General features: G+C 43.3%; 1 protein-coding gene across 1 annotated transcript; it reads left to right on the top strand.

Annotated features, from left to right (window-relative positions):
- Positions 1-15,696: 15,696 nt before the first annotated feature.
- On the top strand, positions 15,697-18,668 carry LOC109875932 (single-strand selective monofunctional uracil DNA glycosylase). The gene is made up of 3 exons (XM_020468393.2): positions 15,697-15,824; positions 16,034-16,334; positions 16,623-18,668. The coding sequence occupies exons 1-3, from the start codon at positions 15,760-15,762 to the stop codon at positions 17,148-17,150; spliced, it is 894 nt and encodes a 297-aa protein (XP_020323982.1). The 5' UTR covers positions 15,697-15,759; the 3' UTR covers positions 17,151-18,668.
- The last annotated feature ends 3,627 nt before the right edge of the window (positions 18,669-22,295 follow it).

The raw sequence follows: 22,295 nt of genomic DNA, 5'->3' as shown, positions 1-22,295 counted from the left end.
TGGGATGAAAATTTCACATTTTTGGTGGTCTTCCTAAGCCAGGATTCAGACACAGCTAGAACATCCGGGTTGGCAGAGTGTGCTAAAGCAGTGAATAGAACAAACATAGAGAGGAGGCTTCTAATGTTAACATGCATGAAACCAAGGCTATTACGGTTACAGAAGTCATCAAAAGAGAGCGCCTGGGGAATAGGAGTGGAGCTAGGCACTGCAGGGCCTGGATTCACCTCTACATCGCCAGAGGAACAGAGGAGGAGTAGGATAAGGGTACGGCTAAAAGCAATAAGAATTGGTCGTCTAGAACGTCTGGAACAGAGAGTAAAAGGAGGTTTCTGGGGGCAATAAAATAGCTTCAATAGCTCCGCGTTGGCAGTAAAACGGGTCCGGATAGGTGATTGTAGCCCAGGAGTGATTGATGGAACTCTTCAGCTGGCTAGCGGAATAATTGATGTTTGCTCCGGAATCGACGAAAGCCGATAGTCACACGGATAGCAGCTAGCTAGCTGCGAGATCCAGGTATGAATGTCCAGAGTTAGCGGTTGAAATCCAGGGACATGGAGAGAAAAATAGGTCCGGTATGTTCTGTTCCGAGCCGCGCCGTACAAAACTGGCGATAGATTTTCGAGCTAAAGGATAGCTGATGACCACAAACCGTGGTTAGCTGAATACTAACGATTAGCCAGTAAAGAAGCTAACGAGCTTCTGATTAGCTTCTGGCTAGCTTCTGGATTAGCTTCTATGGAGGATTACAGATTTGAGGTAAATAAGACTTTTTTTTAAATAAATATAAATTGGTGAGGTGGGTTGCAGGAGAGTGTTTTGAAGATGAGTTTATGGAAAATAAAAAATATATATAAAAAGGTATGCGAAAAAGTTATATATATATACACACACGGGACACGACAAGACGAGGACAAAGACGTCTGAACTGCTATACCATCTTGGAACGAAGATTGGGGAGCCAGGCCCGGGTGGCAGAGTAGCCTAGTGGTAACCTAACCCTAACTAGTAACCGGAAGGTTGCAAGTTCAAATCCTCGAGCTGACAAGGTACAAATCTGTCATTCTGACCTTGAACAGGCAGTTAACCCACTGTTCCTAGGCCATCATTGAAAATAAGAAATTGTTCTTAACTGACTTGCCTAGTTAAATAAAGATATAATAAAAATGAATTTTTCCCAACAAAAAGGCTTTATTACAGACATACAACAGCTCTGTTGGACATTCTTGCAGTCAGCATGCCAATTGCACGCTCCCTCAAAACTTGAGACATCTGTGGCATTGTGTTGTGTGACAAAACTGCACGTTATAGAGTAGCCTTTCATTGTCCCCAGCACAAGGTGCACCTATGTAATGTTAAAGCTGTTTAATCATCTTCCACACCTGTCAGGTGGATGGATTATCTTGGCAAAGGAGAAATGCTCATTAATAACAGGGATGTAAACAAATTTGTGCATCAAATTTCAGAGAAAAAGTTTGGTGCGTATGGAACATTTCTGTGATCTTCTATTTCAGCTCATGAAAAATGGGACCATCATTTTATATTTAGATTTTTGTTCAGTAATAGTTGAATTATGGGTTGAATTCAAACAATTACTAATGACTTTGCAAATGATATATAGGCCTAAATGGCATTGTTGAGGATTGATAAAGTATGGCCACATTTCATTTGCTCTGTTAAACCTACCCTTGGAATTACTTCGATAGCAACATCGAATCTATTTTTTAGGTTTTTAGGTGAAGATCTCTGAACAATCATTCTCACAATACCACATTGGTAATAGCCCACCAGTGGATGCGTTCTAATACTCATAAAACCTAGTGGTCAAACACGGAAATGGTTCCAATCGTCTTTCCATCGTTCATTGAATTAAATATGTGTTTGGTCTAGACTTACCTTAGTGTAACGTTTTGATGTGTAATTCTCTCAATATATTTGCCTCAATTTACTCAAAAAAAAGTATAAATGCTAACTAGCAACAGAGAAGACCTCAGGAAGCTCCTGCATGTCATCTCTAGCCGACACTGTCCGCTACCGTTCACCAACGTGATCAGAGACCTGTGCCCAATCCATGATGAATCCATGTGCTGTATTGAAATACATTGAATAAAGTGTTGTACTTCTTCAATCCCCTTTCTCTGTCTTAGGTACCACCTGACTACTCTTTAGCTAGCTAGTTAGCAGAGCAGTAGATCTAAACATAATTTTCTATTACTTAGCTTAGATAACTGTTTGTACAGTATGTTGACTTTGGTGTCTACTTCAGATCTTATTGCATTTTTCAAGGATCAGCACAAGACCATTAAAAGGGAAGAAGACCACTATAAAGTCTGGCCATGTGGAGAAGTGCAGTTATAGTGAGGAACAACTCACCGGTTTGGTCAGGGCCAGCATGAAGGATAGTATATCCTGTGTCTGAGTGTAGCTATTAAGTTTGTGCACCTTAGCAATACAATGTGTTTATACAGCGGTCAACATTCTACAAGGAAAGAGCCTTGTGGAATGTTCAATTATACAATCATTAACCATATATAAGCGCACAAAGCAAGACCCAGATGCAGACACGGGAGGCAGATTGTTTGAATCTTGATATTACAATCCAAAAGGGGTAGGCAAAAGAATAGTTGTGGACAGGCAAGAGGTCAAAACCAGTTCAGAGTCCAGGAGGTACAGAGTGGCAGGCAGGCTCGAGGTCAGTTAGGCAGGTACGGAGACCAGAAAACAGGCAAGGGTCAAAAACCAGGAGGCCTTGCAAAAGATAATAGAAGCAGGAGTACGGGAAAACCGCTGGTTGACTTGAAAAGCATACAAGACAAACTGGCACAAGAGACACGAAACACAGGGATATATACACCAGGGATAATAAGCGACATCTGGAGGGGGTGGAGACAATCACAAGACAGGTGAAACAGATCAGGTAGGGACACCAGATTACTGCGCATTTCAGACTTCGATGAGTAATAACTCAACTCTAGAATGTTGTCATTGATGAGAATTAATCTAAAAATCTATTGACATTCAGAATAGACTTCGTTTAGACATCCAGCCTGTACTGTAGTTGCATGACAAGAGACAAATCTTCAAAGGCACAGTATTTATTCAGAGTGGTACATGCATTCACACAGTCTTGATTTATAGGATCCTTCCAACTATGTGATTGATATGTCAAGTCATAAAATCCGAAGTTAACAATTAAAAGGTTATAGAAAAACTGCACTTGTCCTTATGTGAAAATGTCAGTTTACTAAATATTCTACAACTGTAATGTTATCAATCAAACTATTTACACTACCATTCAAAAGTTTGGGGTCATTTAGAAATGTCCTTGTTTTTGAAAGAAAAGCGCATTTTTTGTCCATTAAAATAACATCAAATTGATCAGAAATACTGTGTAGACATTATTAATGTTGTAAATTACTATTGTAGCTGGAAACGGCAGATTTTTTATGAAATATCTACATAGCAGTACAGAGGCCCATTATCAGCAACCTTCACTCCTGTGTTCCAATGACACGTTGTGTTAATTCCCGCAAAACACCAGTCTCAACGTCAACAGTGAAGAGGCGACTCCTGGATGCTGGCCTTCTATTCAATGAAGCTGCCAATTGAGGACTTGTGAGGCGTCTGTTTCTCAAATGAGACAGTCTAATGTACTTATCCTCTTGCTCAGTTGTGCACCGAGGCCTCCCACTCCTCTTTCTATTCTGGTTAGAGACCGTTTGCGCTGTTCTGTGAAGGGAGTAGTACACAGCGTTGTACGAGATCTTCGGTTTCTTGGCAATTTCTCGCATGGAATAGCCTTCATTTCTCAGAACAAGAATAGACTGATGAGTTTCAGAAGAACGTTATTTGTTTCTGGCCATTTTGAGCCTGTAATTGAACCCACAAATGCTGATGCTCCAGATACTCAGCTAGTCTAAAGAAGGCCAGTTGTATTGCTTCTTTAATCAGAACAACAGTTTTCAGCTGTGCGAACATAATTGCAAAAAGGTTTTCTAATTATCAAATAGCTTTTTAAAATGATAAACTTGGATTAGCTAACACAACATGCCATTGGAACACAGGAGTGATGGTTGCTGATAATGGGCCTCTGTACACATATGTAGATATTCCATAAACAATCTGCCATTTCCAGCTACAATAATCATTTACAAGATTAACAATGTCTACACTGTATTTCTGATCAATCTGATGTTATTTTAAATGGACAAAAAAAATGCTTTTCTTATAAAACAATTACATTTCTAAGTGGCCTCAAACTTTTGAACGGTAGTGTATATAGCACATTTCTTATAGCATAAACATTTCAAGGTGTTCAAAGTCATGCATTGAAAGGAATGTGGCACTTAACATCCTTCCTCTTTGCAGGCCTCTATAGGTGACCAGGGGATTCTCTATACCATATGCAAATGCCTCCCGTGGAGCTCATAAGTGTAGCCATACAGCCTATTTTGGCGGTTCACAATACAATCTGTCCTGAAAGCAACTGAAGAGGATCTTCAGTCGCTAAGGAACCATTTCCGGGACAGGTTAAGTGGAATGGCATGTCTCCTTGAACCTGAGCCAGAACAACCGCCACCCTCCCTGTCATCCCTGTCTGTACCAGACATGAAAACACTTTACACAAAACATGATTGTAGCTGCGAGATATCTGCCTTTTGAACACCCTGGCCCGCTCACCGTCTCCAAAGGTCCATCACAGTGTCCCTACAGAACAGCAGGTTTGAAAATGCCCTAGCCAAATGCTGAAGAATTGTTGGGCATTTCAAACACAGCACACCAAACGCTGCAGAGCTAGGACAACAGCAAGTTGCAAATGGGCAAAAGAATGAGTAACTCGTTCAAGATGTCACAAAAAGATGGAATTCCACACAGGAATTGGTAAAGTGTGTCCACAGAAACCAACAACCACAGAGATACTCTGGCCCAACAGAAAACCAACTTCACCATGCAAACCACAGCTGAATTGGAGAAACTGCAGAAGTTGTAGGCGCTGCTGGAGCCCTGAAGGTAAGCTTCTTTATCATACTATTAGTGTTATAATACGATTGTGTGTGTGTGTGTGTGTGTGTGTGTGTGTGTGTGTGTGTGTGTGTGTGTGTGTGTGTGTGTGTGTGTGTGTGTGTGTGTGTGTGTGTGTGCGTGTGTGTGCGTGTGTGTGTGTGTGTGTGTGTGTGTGTGTGTGTGTGTGTGTGTGTGTGTGTGTGTGTGTGTGTGTGTGTGTGTGTGTGTGTGTGTGTGTGAGAGAATATGTATCTGCGTATAACAAGTCTCTCACAATTGACTTAAATTATTTTCCACTGCAGGTACTTGACTGAACTTCTGGGAGAGAAGTACATTTCCTGCTCAGTGGTGTTGCCTGCTTTGTGCCATCTCCTTTGGGTGATGGAGAGCTGCCTACGTGGAAAGTTTCAAGCAAATATTCACAACAAACTTGAAGAAATGCAAGGAAAACACCAACCTCACATGGCTGAAGATCGCCACAGCACTCGACCCAAGGTTTAAGGACCTGAAGTGCCTTCCCAGACCTGAGAGGGGTGAGGTGTGGGCTTTTGTCAGCAACTTGCTAAAGGAAGAGAGGTCTGTACAGCAACCTGATAAAGCAACAGAGTCAGAGCCACCAAATAAGAAAGCTGCCCTCTTGTTGAGTTCTTCTGAGTCTGTTGAAGAATAGGAGTCCATTGAGAAATGTGTGGAGCGTTACAAAGCAGAGCCCAGCATCTACATGGAGGACTGTCCACGACAGTGGTTGTCACAGCATGCAGGGGCACACACCAGCCTGGCCTGCATTGCACGAAGGTACAGTGCATTCGGAAAGTATTCAGACCCTTTCACTTTTTCCACATTTTGTTACGTTTCAGCCGTATTCGAAAATGGATTGAATAGTTTTTTTCCTCAATCTACACATAATACCCAATCATTTTTGGCAAATGTATTAAATATAAAAACAGAAATACCTTATTTACATACAGTACCTGGCAATGCCTGCCACATCAGTAACTTGTGGGAGGTTGTTTTCACTTTCTGGGCATATCGTACAGAAGAGAGCAGCTTTATCATCTGAAAATGTCAACATGATTTTTGTCTTTGCAACTGGTTCAGTGAAAAGAAAAAGGAGGACGACTGAAGTGTATGGTCACAGGTTTATGTTCTGTGGAATTCATGACATTGTTGGACAAGTTTATGCTCTTTGTATCCATAGAGCCAGTTATTTTTTTATTATAGCCAACCCTCCAATCAGTAATTGGGAGAACAATAATTTGTAATGGCTGAAGCTTTAACTGTGTGTGTGTGTGTGTGTGTGTGTGTGTGTGTGTGTGTGTGTGTGTGTGTGTGTGTGTGTGTGTGTGTGTGTGTGTGTGTGTGTGTGTGTGTGTGTGTGTGTGTGTGTGTGTGTGTGTGTGTGTGTGTGTGTGTGTGCGCACGCATGATATAGGTTGTATAGTGGGAAAAGAGTTACCTGACTAACTCTTCCTCATCTATCTCCACCCCTAATTCTTCTCACTGCAGCTCCTTCCAGTTTCCACATTTCTCGTTGACAACTTCAAGAAAATGTATGAGGGAGTAGGCCTACTGGGAGCATTAGTAAGTTACACGGCCTGCAACCAAAACATGCGGCCTCTCCTTCACTGCAGCCGAGTTGAGAGCCACCATTGTTCCTGTTCCCAAGAAAGCTAAGGTAACTGAGCTAAACGACTACCGCCCTGTAGCACTCACTTCCGTCATCATGAAGTGCTTTGAGAGACTAGTCAAGGACCATATCACCTCCACCCTACCTGACACCCTAGACCCATTCCAATTTGCTTACCGCCCAAATAGGTCCACAGACGATGCAATCTCAACCACACTGCCCTAACCCATCTGGACAAGAGGAATACCTATGTGAGAATGCTGTTCATCGACTACAGCTCGGTATTTAACACCATAGTACCCTCCAAGCTCGTCATTAAGCTCGAGACCCTGGGTCTCGACCCCGCCCTGTGCAACTGGGTACTGGACTTCCTGACGGGCCGCCCCCAGGTGGTAAGGGTAGGCAACAACATCTCCACCCCGCTGATCCTCAACACTGGGGCCCCACAAGGGTGCGTTCTGAGCCCTCTCCTGTACTCCCTGTTCACCCACGACTGCGTGGCCACGCACGCCTCCAACTCAATCATCAAGTTTGCGGACGACACAACAGTGGTAGGCTTGATTACCAACAACGACGAGACGGCCTACAGGGAGGAGGTGAGGGCCCTCGGAGTGTGGTGTCAGGAAAATAACCTCACACTCAACGTCAACAAAACTAAGGAGATGATTGTGGACTTCAGGAAAAAGCAGAGGGAACACCCCCCTATCCACATCGATAGAACAGTAGTGGAGAGGGTAGCAAGTTAAGTTCCTCGGCATACACATCACAGACAAACTGAATTGGTCCACCCACACAGACAGAATCGTGAAGAAGGTGCAGCAGCGCCTCTTCAACCTCAGGAGGCTGAAGAAATTTGGCTTGTCACCAAAAGCACTCACAAACTTCTACAGATGCACAATCGAGAGCATCCTGGCGGGCTGTATCACCGCCTGGTACGGCAACTGCTCCGCCCACAACCGTAAGGCTCTCCAGAGGGTAGTGAGGTCTGCACAACGCATCACCGGGGGCAAACTATCTACACCACCCGATGTTACAGGAAGGCCATAAAGATCATCAAGGACAACAACCACCCGAGCCACTGCCTGTTCACCCCGCTATCAGCCAGAAGGCGAGGTCAGTACAGGTGCATCAAAGCTGGGACCGAGACTGAAAAACAGCTTCTATCTCAAGGCCATCAGACTGTTAAACAGCCACCACTAACATTGAGTGGCTGCTGCCAACACACTGACTCAACTCCAGCCACTTTAATAATGGGAATTGATGGGAAATGATGTAAAATATATCACTAGCCACTTTAAACAATGCTTCCTAATATAATGTTTACATACCCATACCCGATATCTTAACCGCCATCGATAAGAAACATAACTGTGCAGCCGTATTCATTGATCTGGCCAAGGCTTTCGACTCTGTCAATCACCACATCCTCATCGGGCAGACTCGACAGCCTTGGTTTCTCAAATGATTGCCTCGCCTGGTTCACCAACTACTTCTCTGATAGAGTTCAGTGTGTCAAATCGGAGGGTCTGCTGTCCGGACCTCTGGCAGTCTCTATGGGGGTGCCACAGGGTTCAATTCTTGGACCGACTCTCTTCTCTGTATACATCAATGAGGTCGCTCTTGCTGCTGGTAAGTCTCTGATCCACCTCTACGCAGACGACACCATTCTGTATACTTCCGGCCCTTCTTTGGACACTGTGTTAACAACCCTCCAGGCAAGCTTCAATGCCATACAACTCTCCTTCCGTGGCCTCCAATTGCTCTTAAATACAAGTCAAACTAAATGCATGCTCTTCAACCGATCGCTACCTGCACCTACCCGCCTGTCCAACATCACTACTCTGGACAGCTCTGACTTAGAATACGTGGACAACTACAAATACTTAGGTGTCTGGTTAGACTGTAAACTCTCCTTCCAGACCCATATCAAACATCTCCAATCCAAAGTTAAATCTAGAATTGGCTTCCTATTTCGCAACAAAGCATCCTTCACTCATGCTGCCAAACATACCCTTGTAAAACTGACCATCCTTCCAATCCTCGACTTTGGCGATGTCATTTACAAAATAGCCTCCAATACCCTACTCAACAAATTGGTTGCAGTCTATCACAGTGCAATCCTGGTTTCCCGGCCGTGACCGGGAGACCCACGGGGTGGCGCACAATTGGCCCAGCATCATCCGGGTTAGGGGAGGGTTTGGTCAGCAGGGATGTTCTTGTCCCATCGCGCCCGAGCGACTCCTGTGGCGTGCCGAGCGCAATGCACGCTGACACGGTCGCCAGGTGCACGGTGTTTTCTCTGACACATTGGTGCGGTTAAGCAGGCATTGTGTCAAGAAGTAGTTCAGCTTGGCTGGGTTGTGTTTCGGAGGACGCACGGCTCTTGACCTTCGCCTCTCCCGAGTCCGTACGGGAGTTGCAGCAATGAGACAAGACTGTAATTGGATACCACAAAATTGGGGAGAAAAAATGGGTAAAGGTACAAATTCAACATATTTTATACAATATTTGTCTATGTTGAAATTTGGTTACCATGATGACATTATCCTGTGGTTGAAATTTCACCCTCAATACAACAATCCGTACAGGAGCCCTGAGTTAATTCACTCACACATGCATATACACGCATGTTCATAACATGTCAGCCAAGTCGTTCTGCTACGAAGAGCACAAGCAAACACATCAAACACAAACACACGCACACGGTACAGACAGAGTGGTGGTATGTCAGACTGCACCAGCTTGCGGCTCTGTCAGCGTTGCTGATGGATGAAGTCTTACTGCTTCCCCTGGATTATCAGAGTTCAACGGGAGGGGAAGGTGATCCATCAGACAGAGAGGAGAGAGGGAGTGTATGAGAGAGAGGTGTGGTAGGGAGATAGAGATGGAGAGATGAGGAAGAAAGAGCAAAAGAGAAAGAGCGGAAGGAAAGGATGGAGAGAAAAAGAAAAAGCAAAACAGGAGAGAGAGGGAGATAAAGAATGGAAGAGAGCGGAGGAGGCAGGGTAGGGAAGCCGAGATGAAAAGAGAAAGATATGCTAAAGGCTAAACAGAGATGGAGAGCGAGATTATTTTTTCTGGTTCAGCTTTGTATGCACCCTGAGGTGAGGGAAAAGAAAGATGAAGAGGTGAAGGTATGGAACAGCTGTGCACAGAGACCGGGAAGGAAGACACAGACGCAAATATTCACTCCCAAAGTAATCACACACACGCCGAGGGTACTCGCAGCCCGGCTCGGGCAGCGGAGACACTTGAAGATGAAACAGAGGCTCGATGGTGCAGGAGTTGAGTGGTGTGGCAGACAGGGTAATCCAGGAGAACAGCCTAATCATCATCAGATAGAGCATGTGGTTCACATCCTGTACTCACAGCACCAGGCACCAGGCAGGATCTGCATTAGTTTAGTCTGCCTGGCCTGGAAATCACATCAGACCTCACTGATGCTCTTATTGTATATTTATTAATTTAGCTGTTGCTCTTATCTATTGTCAGTGCACATAAAATGATAGTATAATAGCATATAATGGCTTAATGCATATGATAGCTTAGGTAGAAAGGGAAATACTTTTGAGAAAAGCTTAGAAATCACTCTTGAAAGCTCAAGGGAAAACCTAGTTCCTGTTACCCAAGTCTTGACTTTAAAAGACATACACAGGGGGAAATCAACAATAAAGCATTATAGTACTTCAATCAGATTACACATTACCACATCCCAGTAACATATACACCTGCTTTTCAAAACCGTATATTACAATACAGTGAGTAAAAGTATTGGTTTACCACTTCTGACCATAAGACAATCGATATTGGAAAACAGATTTGACTGGGATGCAGAGAGAGGGAAGGTTGTCTGGGGTAATGTGTGTGTCTGTTTCTGTGTGGAGGTTGGAGTCATGGCATGGTAATGAGGAGGCAGAATGGATGATGGACCCTCACTGCCCTGATCCAGCCTCTAGCCATAGAGAATATAGAGCTCAGTGTTGGCATGTGGTTGAGCACCATTTTGCACTTGCTAGATGCCTTGGAAGGAGTCATACCTGTATGTGTGTGTGTGTACATGTGTGTATATATTCTACGAATGTGTGGTTGCTTTGGGTCATTGTACATTTCGGTGTACACCAATCCCAGCCGGACCCAGGGAGCCCTGCTAAAGCCATTGGCTGTGTTCTGATGGATGGAGAGGCTCCTGTAGATGTCTGCCTTTACCTCCCTAATATGTTTACAAGCTGTGACCGAGGATCATGTGGCAGGGGGGGGGGGGGGGGGCATCGAGTTCATGAGAAAGAGAGAGAGACAGAGCGTCAGAGAGAATATTATGTGAGAACATGACATCTTCTATGACACTTGCATGCATTGCAATAACATTATACCACTTAACAATCAGCCCTTGTAGGTAATAATGAGATATCAGCAGGCCACTAGAGGGCACTCTGTGATTCATTTTCTATGGAGGGTCCAGTATACTATCCTCTTCCCTCTGTTTCCTAAAAATGTCTGTAATGTTTGTTTTTACAGCAGCTATTAGTAATCAAGAACTGACTAAATAACACTCCTATTATTGCTACTAATGATAATGAAACAATATGATATTATTATTAATAGTATCAATATTGTTGTTAATGCCAATATTGTCAACAGTGATAACAATGATAATTCAATATTTTATTTTATGATGAGCATTTCATTTTTGTCAAAAAAGTAGTGTATTCTAATTTACAAATCCATGGTAACACTGTGTATGTCTAAATATTAGGACACTTCACAAACAGACCTGCAGCCATGACCTCAATTGTTTGACCCCTTAGTAAGGTGAGGGGTCAACGGGGAACTCATTTGACCCCACTGTTTCCAAGTCACTCTTGGATAAGATCCTATCAAGACCTCTAGAATGGTTAGAAACCCTGACAGAGACCGTTACTCCATTATACTACACTACCGTTCAAAAGTTTGGGGTCACTTAGAAATGTCCTTGCTTTTGAAAGAAAAGCACATTTTTTGTCCAGTAAAAAAACATAAAATTGATCAGATATACAGTGTAGACATTGTTACTGTTGTAAATGACTATTGTAGCTGGAAATGGCTGATTCTTTTAATGGAATATCTACATAGGTGTACAGAGGCCCATTATCAGCAAACATCACTCCTGTGTTCCAATGGCAACTGAGCAAGAGAACAAGTACATTAGAGTGTAGTTTGAGAAACAGACGCCTCACAAGTCCTCAACTGACAGCTTCATTAAATAGTACCCTTAAAACAGCAGTCTCAACATCAACAGTGAACAGGTGACTCCGGGATGCTGGCCTTCTAGGAAGAGCTGCAAAGAAAAAGCCATATCTCAGACTGGCCAATAAAAAGAAAATATTAAGATGGGCAAAAGAACACAGACACTGGACAGAGGAACTCTGCCTAGAAGGCCAGCATCCCGGAGTCACCTCTTCAAGGTGACTTCAGCTATATTTAATTTTTGATTTAACTAGGCAAGTCAGTTAAGAACACATTCTTATTTTCAATTACAGCCTAGGAACGGTGGGTTAACTGCCTTTTTCAGGGGCAGAACGACAGATTTTTACCTTGTCAGCTCAGGGACTCAATCTTGCAACCTTATGGTTAACTAGTCCAACACTCTAACCACCTGCCTCACGAAGAGCCCGCCTGTTACGCGAATGCAGTAAGAAGCCAAGGTAAGTTGCTAGCTAGCATTACTCTTAATCAATCATAATCACCAGTTATAACTACACATGGTTGATAATATTACTAGTTTATCTAGCTTGTCCTGTGTTGCATATAATCGATGCAGTGCGCATTCGCGAAAAAGGATTCGTTGCTCCAATGTGTACCTAACCATAAACACCAATGCCTCTCTTAAAATGAATACACAGAAGTGTATATTTTTAAACCTGCATATTTAGCTAAAAGAAATTCAGGTTAGCAGGCAATAATAACCAGGTGAAATTGTGTCACTTCTCTTGCGTTCATTACACGTAGAGTCAGGGTATATGCAACAGTTTGGGCCGCCTGGCTCATTGCGAACTAATTTGCCAGAATTTTACGTAATTATGACATAACATTGAAGGTTGTGCAATGTAACAGGAATATTTAGACTGATGGATGCCACCTGTTAGATAAAATACTGAACGGTTCCGTATTTCACTGAAAGAATAAACGTCTTGTTTTCGAGATGATAGTTTCCGGATTTGACCATATTAATGACCTAAGGCTCGTATTTCTGTGTGTTATTATATTATATTTAAGTCTATGATTTGATAGAGCAGTCTGACTGAGCGATGGTAGGCACCAGCAGGCTCATAAGCATTCATTCAAACAGCACTTTCGTGCGTTTTGCCAGCAGCTCTGGCAAAACACGATGTGATGTGAAATGGCTAGCTAGTTAGCGGGGTGCTTGCTAATAGCGTTTCAAACATCACTCGCTCTGAGACTTGGAGTAGTTGTTCCCCTTGCTCTGCATGGGTAACGCTGCTTCGAGGGTGGCTGTTGTCGTTGCGTTCCTGGTTCGAGCCCAGATAGGAGCGAGGAGAGGTACGGAAGCTATACTGTTACACTGACAATACTAAAGTGCCTATAAGAACATCCAATAGTCAAAGGTATCTGAAATACAAATGGTATAGAGGGAAATAGTCCTATAATTCCTATAATAACTACAACCTAAAACTTCTTACCTGGGAATATTGAAGACTCATGTTAAAAGGAACCACCAGCTTTCATATGTTCTCATGTTCTGAGCAAGGAACTTAAACGTTAGCTTTCTTACATGGCACATATTGCACTTTTACTTTCTTCTCCAACACTTTGTTTTTGCATTATTTAAACCAAATTGAACATGTTTCATTATTTATTTAAGGCTAAATAGATTTTTATTGTTGTATTATATTAAGTTAAAATAAGTGTTCATTCAGTATTGTTGTAATTGTCATTATTTACAAATACATTTTACAAATCGGCCGATTAATCGGTATCGGCTTTTTTTTGTCCTCTAATAATTGGTATCAGTATCAGCGTTGAAAAATCATAACCGGTCGACCTCTAGAAATGATCCACTGTGAAATGTATGAAGCGTTTGTATTTGATATCCTTTGTTAAAGACACATTTCCATACAAAATAAAGAATAAGCAAAAATAGCAGTCCCCCACCCAGAAGAATAATAAAAAAACAAGGAGATAGGAACCCTCCTTTTTCATGGCAAAACAAGCAGAAACCCTTCCGCTGTCAATAATATATTTTCCCCCTGTATGATAATTAGATCCTGTTCAGTCCCCCCTGGCCCCATCTGTGTGGCACATCCTCCTCTTTCTCTCTCTCTCTTTTCCTCACTTGTGCCTTCTTTTTCTCTATCCCCTACTCATCGCTCACTGTCACCTATATGCTCCCAGCCGTCCAACCTATAACCTCACTCAGGTTCAGTTGCAGTTCAGGCGTGGGAGGGGTGTGTGAGTGTGTTGTTGCGGACTGTAGGCTCTCTGCCTGCGCTGCAAATACAGGGCTGCTGCTGCCATGGCAACAGCACTAGACTGGATGCACAGAGGAGCTGGAGTCCCGGTCTCAAATGTAACACTCCTGTCATCTCTCCCACTCAATCCTTACCACATTCTCTCCCTCCCTCTCTCCCCCTCTCTCTTTCTATTTGTACATTTCCCCAATTTCCTACTCTTCCTCCAGGTGTATCTCTTTCTCTCTTTCATTTTATCTTCAGCATTCTTTCTCTAGTTTGTTGAGCTCTGCAGTGAAGGGAGAACCATGACAAATATACACGCACAAGGAAACTCTATGGTAAATCATCAATACGGAAAATAAATACGTCACCCGTGAACATATGCCATTAGTGTTAAGTGTTTGTTGTTCTTTAATTACAGTTCAATTATTGTTCAATAACTGTAGACCAATGAGATGAATAAAGGTGCTAATAAAGTGCTGTAGAAACATTTATCAAATTTCACCTAGGATTGCCACGGATAGCCAAGAAGGCCTATGAAATGGTAAGCAGATGTTGTAGACAAATATTGAATAAAGTGGGAGGTCAGCGTGTGCAATATAGCCGTGCGACGAACCTTTGAAGGAAGCTTTTAATGCAAACAGTAATTACATAAATGTCGCTAATTAAAAATCAACTGTAGCAGCGTGTTAAATCTTTGACCTGAAGTCTCAGAGGACAGGAGAGAGCACACGTCAGTGATAACCAATTACCCATTAGTAACATAAAAGATCGTGGCAGTGTGTGTCTGATATGAGGGTCAAAGCTTTGCTAATTCTACTTTCTCCATGTTCGATGTCATGCAAAGGACAAGGAGAGAGGGAGACGATGGTATGGCTCTAAGTAAACCGACTACCTTATACACTAGCCACTTGTGTGTATGTAATGTTACCCATTTAAATGTGTGTGCGAGTGCGTGCAGGGTTGGGTAGGTTGCTTTCTAAATGTAATCTGTTACAGTTACTAGTTACCTTTCCAAAATTGTAATCAGTAATGTAACTTTAAGATTACCCAAACTCGGTAACAGAATTACTTTCGGTTACTTTTGTATTACGTTTCCCTTAAGAGTCTTTAGAAGAAGACATAAATTATCCATCAAATGCATTTGGTGTGTCATCATAGTAGTCTCTGACTTGTGGTCAGGCTCGCTCAGGTAGAAGAAACTTAAACGTGCGCCTTTTTTCAATGCTGAACTGAATGTCATTGAGAAAACAGAAAGGTGTCACAAAACATCCTTTCTGAATTTAAAGTAATCCAATAAGTAATTCTTTTGTTTTTCTGTATCTGTAATCTTATTACAATATTTTTGCTGGTAAAGTAACTGATTACAGGTAGTACCGTTTTTAGTCATCAGATTTCATGTAACTGATTACATGTAGACTAATCAGTTACTCCCCAACCCTGTGCAAGTGCATGATATGTGTTTATTTTTGTCAAATCCCTCGCGGTGCAGATCATAGGAGACTCTTATCACGGAGACGGAAAGGGGGGAGCAAAATAAATTTATGCACGATGGCGCACGCGCACAGCCGGTTTGTGTTCAGTAAAACATAAGCTATCACATTCGTTGGTTGGTAGCACTGCGCTACTGTATAATAAGAAGGGTAGGTCGCCTATCTGCGTGGAACTACTATTCCCAGAATGCAATTGCTGGTCTTTCTTTCCGGAAAACATCCGCTCAGGATGGACACACATGAACTCAAAAGGTACAGTGCAACTACAGCGACAAAATGTGCTGTTTTAAGGACATTAATGCAGCCGTTCTGTTATAAGGGGACATGTGCATTATATTATGCCTACTTTAAAATAACTCTGTGGCTAAGCAATTTAATATCCGCTGACGTTGATGGCTAAACGGGTTAGCATTCCTATTGATAATCAAAGTACCGGGATTGTTTTATTTATCTGTCCGCAGGGTTGGAGAGGGAGATGCGGAGAAACACGAACCGAATGAGAACAACGTTTGTTCACTTACTCTGGGTCCGGGGTTGATGTTGGATGGTTCCACGGTAGCCTCTCGTTTTCTGCACGTAGAGTTGGAGCTGAACGTTCACCTTCGCCGGCTCTCGTTCAGTGAGCCCGTGCACTACATCTACAACCCGCTGGAGTATGCCTGGGAACCGCACCGCTGCTTCGTTGAGACTTACTGTCGTGGCGGACAGAGTATTCTCTTCCTGGGGATGAACCCGGGACCCTTCGGCATGGCTCAGACCGGGGTAAGGATGTGCAGGCAGGCCAAAGAGAGAGCCCAACAACTCGATAGCAACTTGATAGCTACATTGTTAAGTTAGCCTACTTCCATTCAAGGCAAAAGGTTAATAGTAGCCTCCTAGAACTTTTGGTTGATAGAGGACAATATAAACGTGTTTTACCACTTTCTCATATTCATGTCTGGAATAAGGCGTACACATAAATAAGTCAATATTGCTCTGTTTAAATCAAAGTCAGGGTAGAATAGAGTTGTATCATTATCCACCTAATCATCAGTCCTCCTCTGCTCTCAGGTACCCTTTGGTGAGGTAAACTATGTCCGTGATTGGCTGAAAATCACTGGGGAGGTTGGACATCCCCCTTCGGAGCACCCAAAGCGACTAATCAAAGGCCTGGCCTGCATTCAGAGCGAAGTGAGTGGCTCCCGTTTCTGGGGCTTCTTCCGCAAGCTGTGTGGTGAGCCAGATGTGTTCTTCCGCCATTTTTTTGTACATAACCTGTGCCCACTTATGTTCATGGGTACCACCGGCAAGAACTTAACACCCCCCGAGCTAGTCATTGGGGAACGTGAGGCCCTCCTGGCTCTCTGTGACATGGCACTGTGCCAGGCTGTGGCTGCCCTTGGCGTCACCATGGTGATTGGGGTTGGCAGAGTGGCAGAGCAGCGAGCGCGGCGAGCCCTCACTGCGGCGGGCATGGAGGTACGGGTGGAGGGCATCATGCACCCATCCCCCAGGAACCCGTTGGCCAATAAGGGCTGGGAGGCAGTAGCTAAGGCCAAGCTGGAGGAACTGGGTGTCCTATCCCTGCTGACCATGTGACCTCTAGCTAATCAGCCTCCATGAGCGAATACTGTATTTGCTGTATGCTGGCCTGGGGGTATAAGTTGCCCGCTGGCACAGATCTAGGGTCAGCTTACCCTTCCCAAATCTTAACCTTCATCTTTAGGGGGAAGAACACATCACCCAGGCCCTCTCACACAGCAGTCCCTGTTGAGCAGCAGTTCCCCTCCAGAGCTCCCCTCCAGGCCATGCGGAGAAATACTGCATCACAATTTATTTAATTTTTTTATTTCTTTATTTTTCACCTTTATTTAACCAGGTAGGCTAGTTGAGAACAAGTTCTCATTTGCAACTGCGACCTGGCCAAGATAAAGCATAGCAGTGTGAACAGACAACACAGAGTTACACATGGAGTAAACAATGACTCTCCTCAGATGCTGTTATATCCATTACAGAAAAGAGACATTATGTCTATATGTACTTTACTGTGGTGTGTACTGCCTCACAGCATGTCGACAGGTACTCATCTCTGACCTTTGTAAGGACATTCTGTAGCATATTACCTGGAAATAGTTCCAGAGACTGTAATGAAGAAATTAAACGTTTTTAAAATTATATCATTTACAACAATTATAAGATTAAAGATTTTCAGGATTACAGTAGATACTGTAATAGGTTTAGGAGGAGCTTGCCTTAGGTCTTTTAACAGCTCTGTTGCTATCAGACTCTGGTGATGTAACTGACCAGTTAGTCTAGAATAGGATTTAGTTTGTTCTTCAGAGTTATTTCCACTGTTAAATGACAATGTGTTGTAATTTGTTAACAAGAAAAATAAGTCATGTTGCAGTAGTTTTATTTTATTTTCTTCTCTGTCTCAACAGTGGTTTGCAAATTTGGAGTGAATGTGGGCTAGTTTTCTGTCCCATTGTAACAACATTGCTAAAGCAATGTTTTTCATTTGGTCAATTTAGTACGTTCAAGCCAACCATTGTTGCTTGGCTGATGATTTATGCATGCGCATGCCCTGTCCTTACCTGTTACTTCTTAGCAGGTCTTAATGTGTTGACATCTTATCATTACTACTAAAAAAAATTCTGACCTTCAAGGTCCTAAACCCACATTACTGCATAGCTAGGTATAAAGCCATCTCTATAATGTTTGTACTGGGACGAAGCCCCAATAGGTCATGCATAATTAGAAGAAGCCCTTGACATACATGGCACTCAAATGGTCTTGCGCCGTTATACCACTCAGCTCTGCAGGAGGTTAAGCTTGTAATGGAAAAGGGACTAAAGTGTTCCCCTTGCAGGTTTCTCTCCGATGATGCTTCCTCCCTTACACAACATTCTGTACACCTCAGGCAAAATTCCACAGGTCAGGTGATCAAGCTTTCTGTGTGCCACTCCATGTGTGAACCTAAATCAGGTGGTCCCTTAATAAGAATGATCATTTTAGAAATTCATGGAATTAATCTTATGCTATTGCCTTGTAATGCACTTTAGTGTGTACCTGATGTTAGTGTTTTAAAAAATAAACTCATTAAACAAAAGAAATGTCCTCTCACTGTCAACTGTGTTTATTTTAGCAAACTTAACATGTGTAAATATTTGTATGAACATAAGATTCAACAACTGAGACAAACTGAACACGTTCCACAGACATGTGACTAAAATAAATGGAATAATGTGTCCCTGAACAAAGGGGGGTCAAAATCAAAAGTAACAGTCAGTATCTGGTATGGCTACCAGCTGCATTAAGTACTGCACTGTATCTCCTCCTCATGGACTGCACCAGATTTGCCAGTTCTAGCTGTGAGTTGTTACCCCACTCTTCCACCAAGGCACCTGCAAGTTCCCAGACATTTCTGGGGGGAATGGACCTAGCCCTCACCCTCAGATCCAACAGGTCCCAGATGTGCTCAATGGGATTGAGATCTGGGCTCTTCACTGGCCATGGCAGAACACTGACATTCCTGTCTTGCAGGAAATCACACACAGAATGAGCAGTATGGCTGGTGGCATTGTCATGCTGGTGAGTCATGTCAGGATGAGTCTGCAGGAAGTGTACCACATGAGGGAGGAGGATGTCTCCCATGTAATGCCTACAATGACAACAAGCTCAGCCTGATGATGCTGTGACACACTGCCCCAGACCATGACGGACCCTCCACCTCCCAATCGATCCCGCTCCAGAGTACAGGCCTCGGTGTAACGCTAATTTCTTCGATGTTAAATGTGAATCCGATCATCACCCCTGGTGAGACAAAACCGTGACTCGTCAGTGAAGAGCACTTTTTGCCAGTCCTGTCTGGTCCAGCGACGGTGAGTTTGTGCCCATAGGCGACGTTGTTGCCGGTGATGTCTGGTGAAGACCTGCCTTACAACAGGCCTACAAGCCCTCAGTCCAGCCTCTTTCAGCCTATTGCAGACAGTCTGAGCACTGATGGAGGGATTGTGCGTTCTTGGTGTAACTCGGGCAGATGTTGTTGCCATCCTGCATCTTTCTTTTGGTGTTTTTCAGAGTCAGTAGAACGGCCTCTTTAGTGTCCTAAGTTTTCATAACTGTGACCTTAATTGCCTACAGTCTGTAAGCTGTTAGGGTCTTAACGACCGTTCCACAGGTGCATGTAAATTAATTGTTTATGGTTCATTGGACAAGCATGGGAAACCGTGTTTAAACCCTTTACTATGAAGATCTGTGAAGTTATTTGGATTTTTACAAATTATCTTTGAAAGACAGGGTCCTGAAAAAGGGACTTTTCATTTTTTGCTCAGGTTAAATATTTAATTGCCACGACTTTGCTCTGGCATTATTAGAATGTTCTTGTACATTAACTCATTTCCACTATGTTGCATTTCTTTTGTATTGCGTAAGGCAAGGAATGGACTGTATACTTCATTCTCATTATTATAGTAAATCAGCCAGTTATTTGTATTATATGCTATGGTTTAGTGGAACATTACACAGGAGTGCTATGTAACATGTTAATACAATGCTGTATCTTGAGTAATTACGGTGTTCATTGCATAAGCAGCTTAGTGGAAAGTACTTCCATGAATTCTCTCTGTTCCTCTTTTAACTCTGATCACAATGGCTCCCAGTCATCAGGAGCTAGCAGGTAGAGAGGGCTGCTGCAGTACGGTGGTTTGATGTTGTTTGTCTTGATCCTGGATAATGCATAAATCATACAGTCACCAGCTACGTGCCTCACCATTACAGGGTGCAGGTGTGTGTCTGAGAGAGAGAGGAGGGGCCGCCATCTTAAATGGGTTTGTCTGGGGGAGTTTGATGAGGCATGACGTGGTGTCTGTATAATGGCCATTCGCTCTCTCTCACACAAAAACTCTCTGACTTCAGAGCACCTGCACACTCAAAATCAAATCAAATTTTCACATGGTTAGCAGATGTTAATGCGAGTGTAGCGAAATGCTTGTGCTTCTGGTTCCGACAGTGTCGTAATATCTAACAAGTAATCTAACAATTCCCCAACAACTACCTAATAAACTCAAATCTAAAAGGGGTGAATGAGAATATGTACATATAAATATATGGATGAGCGATGGCCGAGCAGCATAGGCACACCCACAAGCAAAATCACACGTATTCAAATGCACACACACTATATGAACTCTGGTCTTTGCCGAGACACATGTAGCGAGGGTCACACATTCCTTCTCACCCCCCCCCCACTCTCTCTCTCACACTTCTATATAATACAATTGCAAACAAGCACAAAAGCTCCCTTGCGTTCTTTATCTCTCATACATGCAAACACACACACAGAATGGCGCTCCACCGCAGGGCTGAGAGCATAGCTGCAGTTCCCTAATGACTCCCATCCCTCTCTGTTCTGTGCCGCATTATTAATTAGCTCAATGAGCCTTGCCAATAGGACCCGCTCTGTGGATTAGAGTCCTGCGATACAACACGCACACTCCTCTGCAAGTACCCTCCTGTGTACTGTCATGTGCCCTGGATGTGGGTCTAGGTGAAATTCAGCTGCTGTCCTGTCTCTCTGCCACAAACCCAAGCTGTGCTGCGATGAGCAAACTGCCTGGCATGATGGAGGCTGACAATAGAGGGGTTTGTTTTTGTGTCACGGTGTTCCATCCACCCATTTTGACACACAAATGTTGCTCATAGGTAAGACGAACATATTATGTACAGTGTATTCAGCATATAGTAAATGGGGTAAGACAATAACCCCTCAAGATAGTCCAGTTTGATGCTTCAATCGATTCTGATGTTCCTCAGGTGCATAATTTTCAATTTTGAGACTGATCCTTTCAATGTGTGTTTGACTTGGTATTTGTGTCTGGCTTGTTGCTTTTCAAACATGACAGTCCACTTGACTGATGATGTGTGGGTGTTTGTATGTGAAATTTCAGCATCTTACGCCAAGGAACAATGGCGTAGGACATACTTCTTGGCAGCCTGACCTCCCGGTGACCCCACGTCCATGCGTGAGGAAAGGACAGGGGAGCTAACGTTAGCCGGCGTGGGCCTGTCAGAGCCATCGATTCTGTGATGAATGGAGGTGGCGGTTATTAAACCAGAATTAGAGCAAGGGTGGGAGGAGGGGGAGGCAAGGAGGAGGGGGAGAGGTGATAAATGAAGGGGCGAAATGTTCTGCAAGAGAGGATAGAGGAGGTGGGGGGATGTTGAGGGAGGTGGATGGCACAACATCAGCATCATCCCTCTTTATTATCCTCCAGGGCCGCCCGTCATACGGAGAGAGCGAGGGCACGAGAGGGGCACACCTAACTGATAACCTCCACACTGTCCACACACACTGGAGGAAAGGGGGTTGGGGGAGTGTAGGCGGGGGTACACATTACTGATACCGCCCTTATGGAACCTTAAATTCTGCCCCCCTCTGCTTGGGCTGTTTCCTCCCCATTCCCATCACTCCGTTTGGCCTTCAGTGTTGAGATGACTGGGGTTTCTATTGGAATATTAACATTTTTAAATGTGCAGTTTTATCCAGCCTCATGTTTTTGGAAAATCTAGAAAATATAAACAGATGATTAAAAAAAGAAGAAAAGGTTACTGTGAAATTAATTGGATAGATTCTCGTAAGATGAATGTTCTCATTGAAAAATAATTTAATGTAAATTTGAATGTATAAGTTTAATTTTCATAAGTGTTTTGCTTATCATAAGAATTGTTGTTTTAAAGTCTTGT

Source organism: Oncorhynchus kisutch, linkage group LG5 (genome assembly GCF_002021735.2).
Source record: "Oncorhynchus kisutch isolate 150728-3 linkage group LG5, Okis_V2, whole genome shotgun sequence".
NCBI lineage: Eukaryota > Metazoa > Chordata > Actinopteri > Salmoniformes > Salmonidae > Oncorhynchus > Oncorhynchus kisutch.
Note: the sequence above shows the minus strand (reverse complement) of the source record. Positions and strands in the feature narration are given on the sequence as shown.

Excerpts from the sequence above, each read along its gene's own strand:
- LOC109875932 (XM_020468393.2), top strand. The coding sequence starts at position 15,760 with ATGCAATTGCTGGTCTTTCTTTCCGGAAAACATCCGCTCAGGATGGAC. Across the intron at positions 15,825-16,033 it reads GACACACATGAACTCAAAAG|GGTTGGAGAGGGAGATGCGG; the intron begins GTACAGTGCAAC and ends ATCTGTCCGCAG. Across the intron at positions 16,335-16,622 it reads TCGGCATGGCTCAGACCGGG|GTACCCTTTGGTGAGGTAAA; the intron begins GTAAGGATGTGC and ends CTCTGCTCTCAG.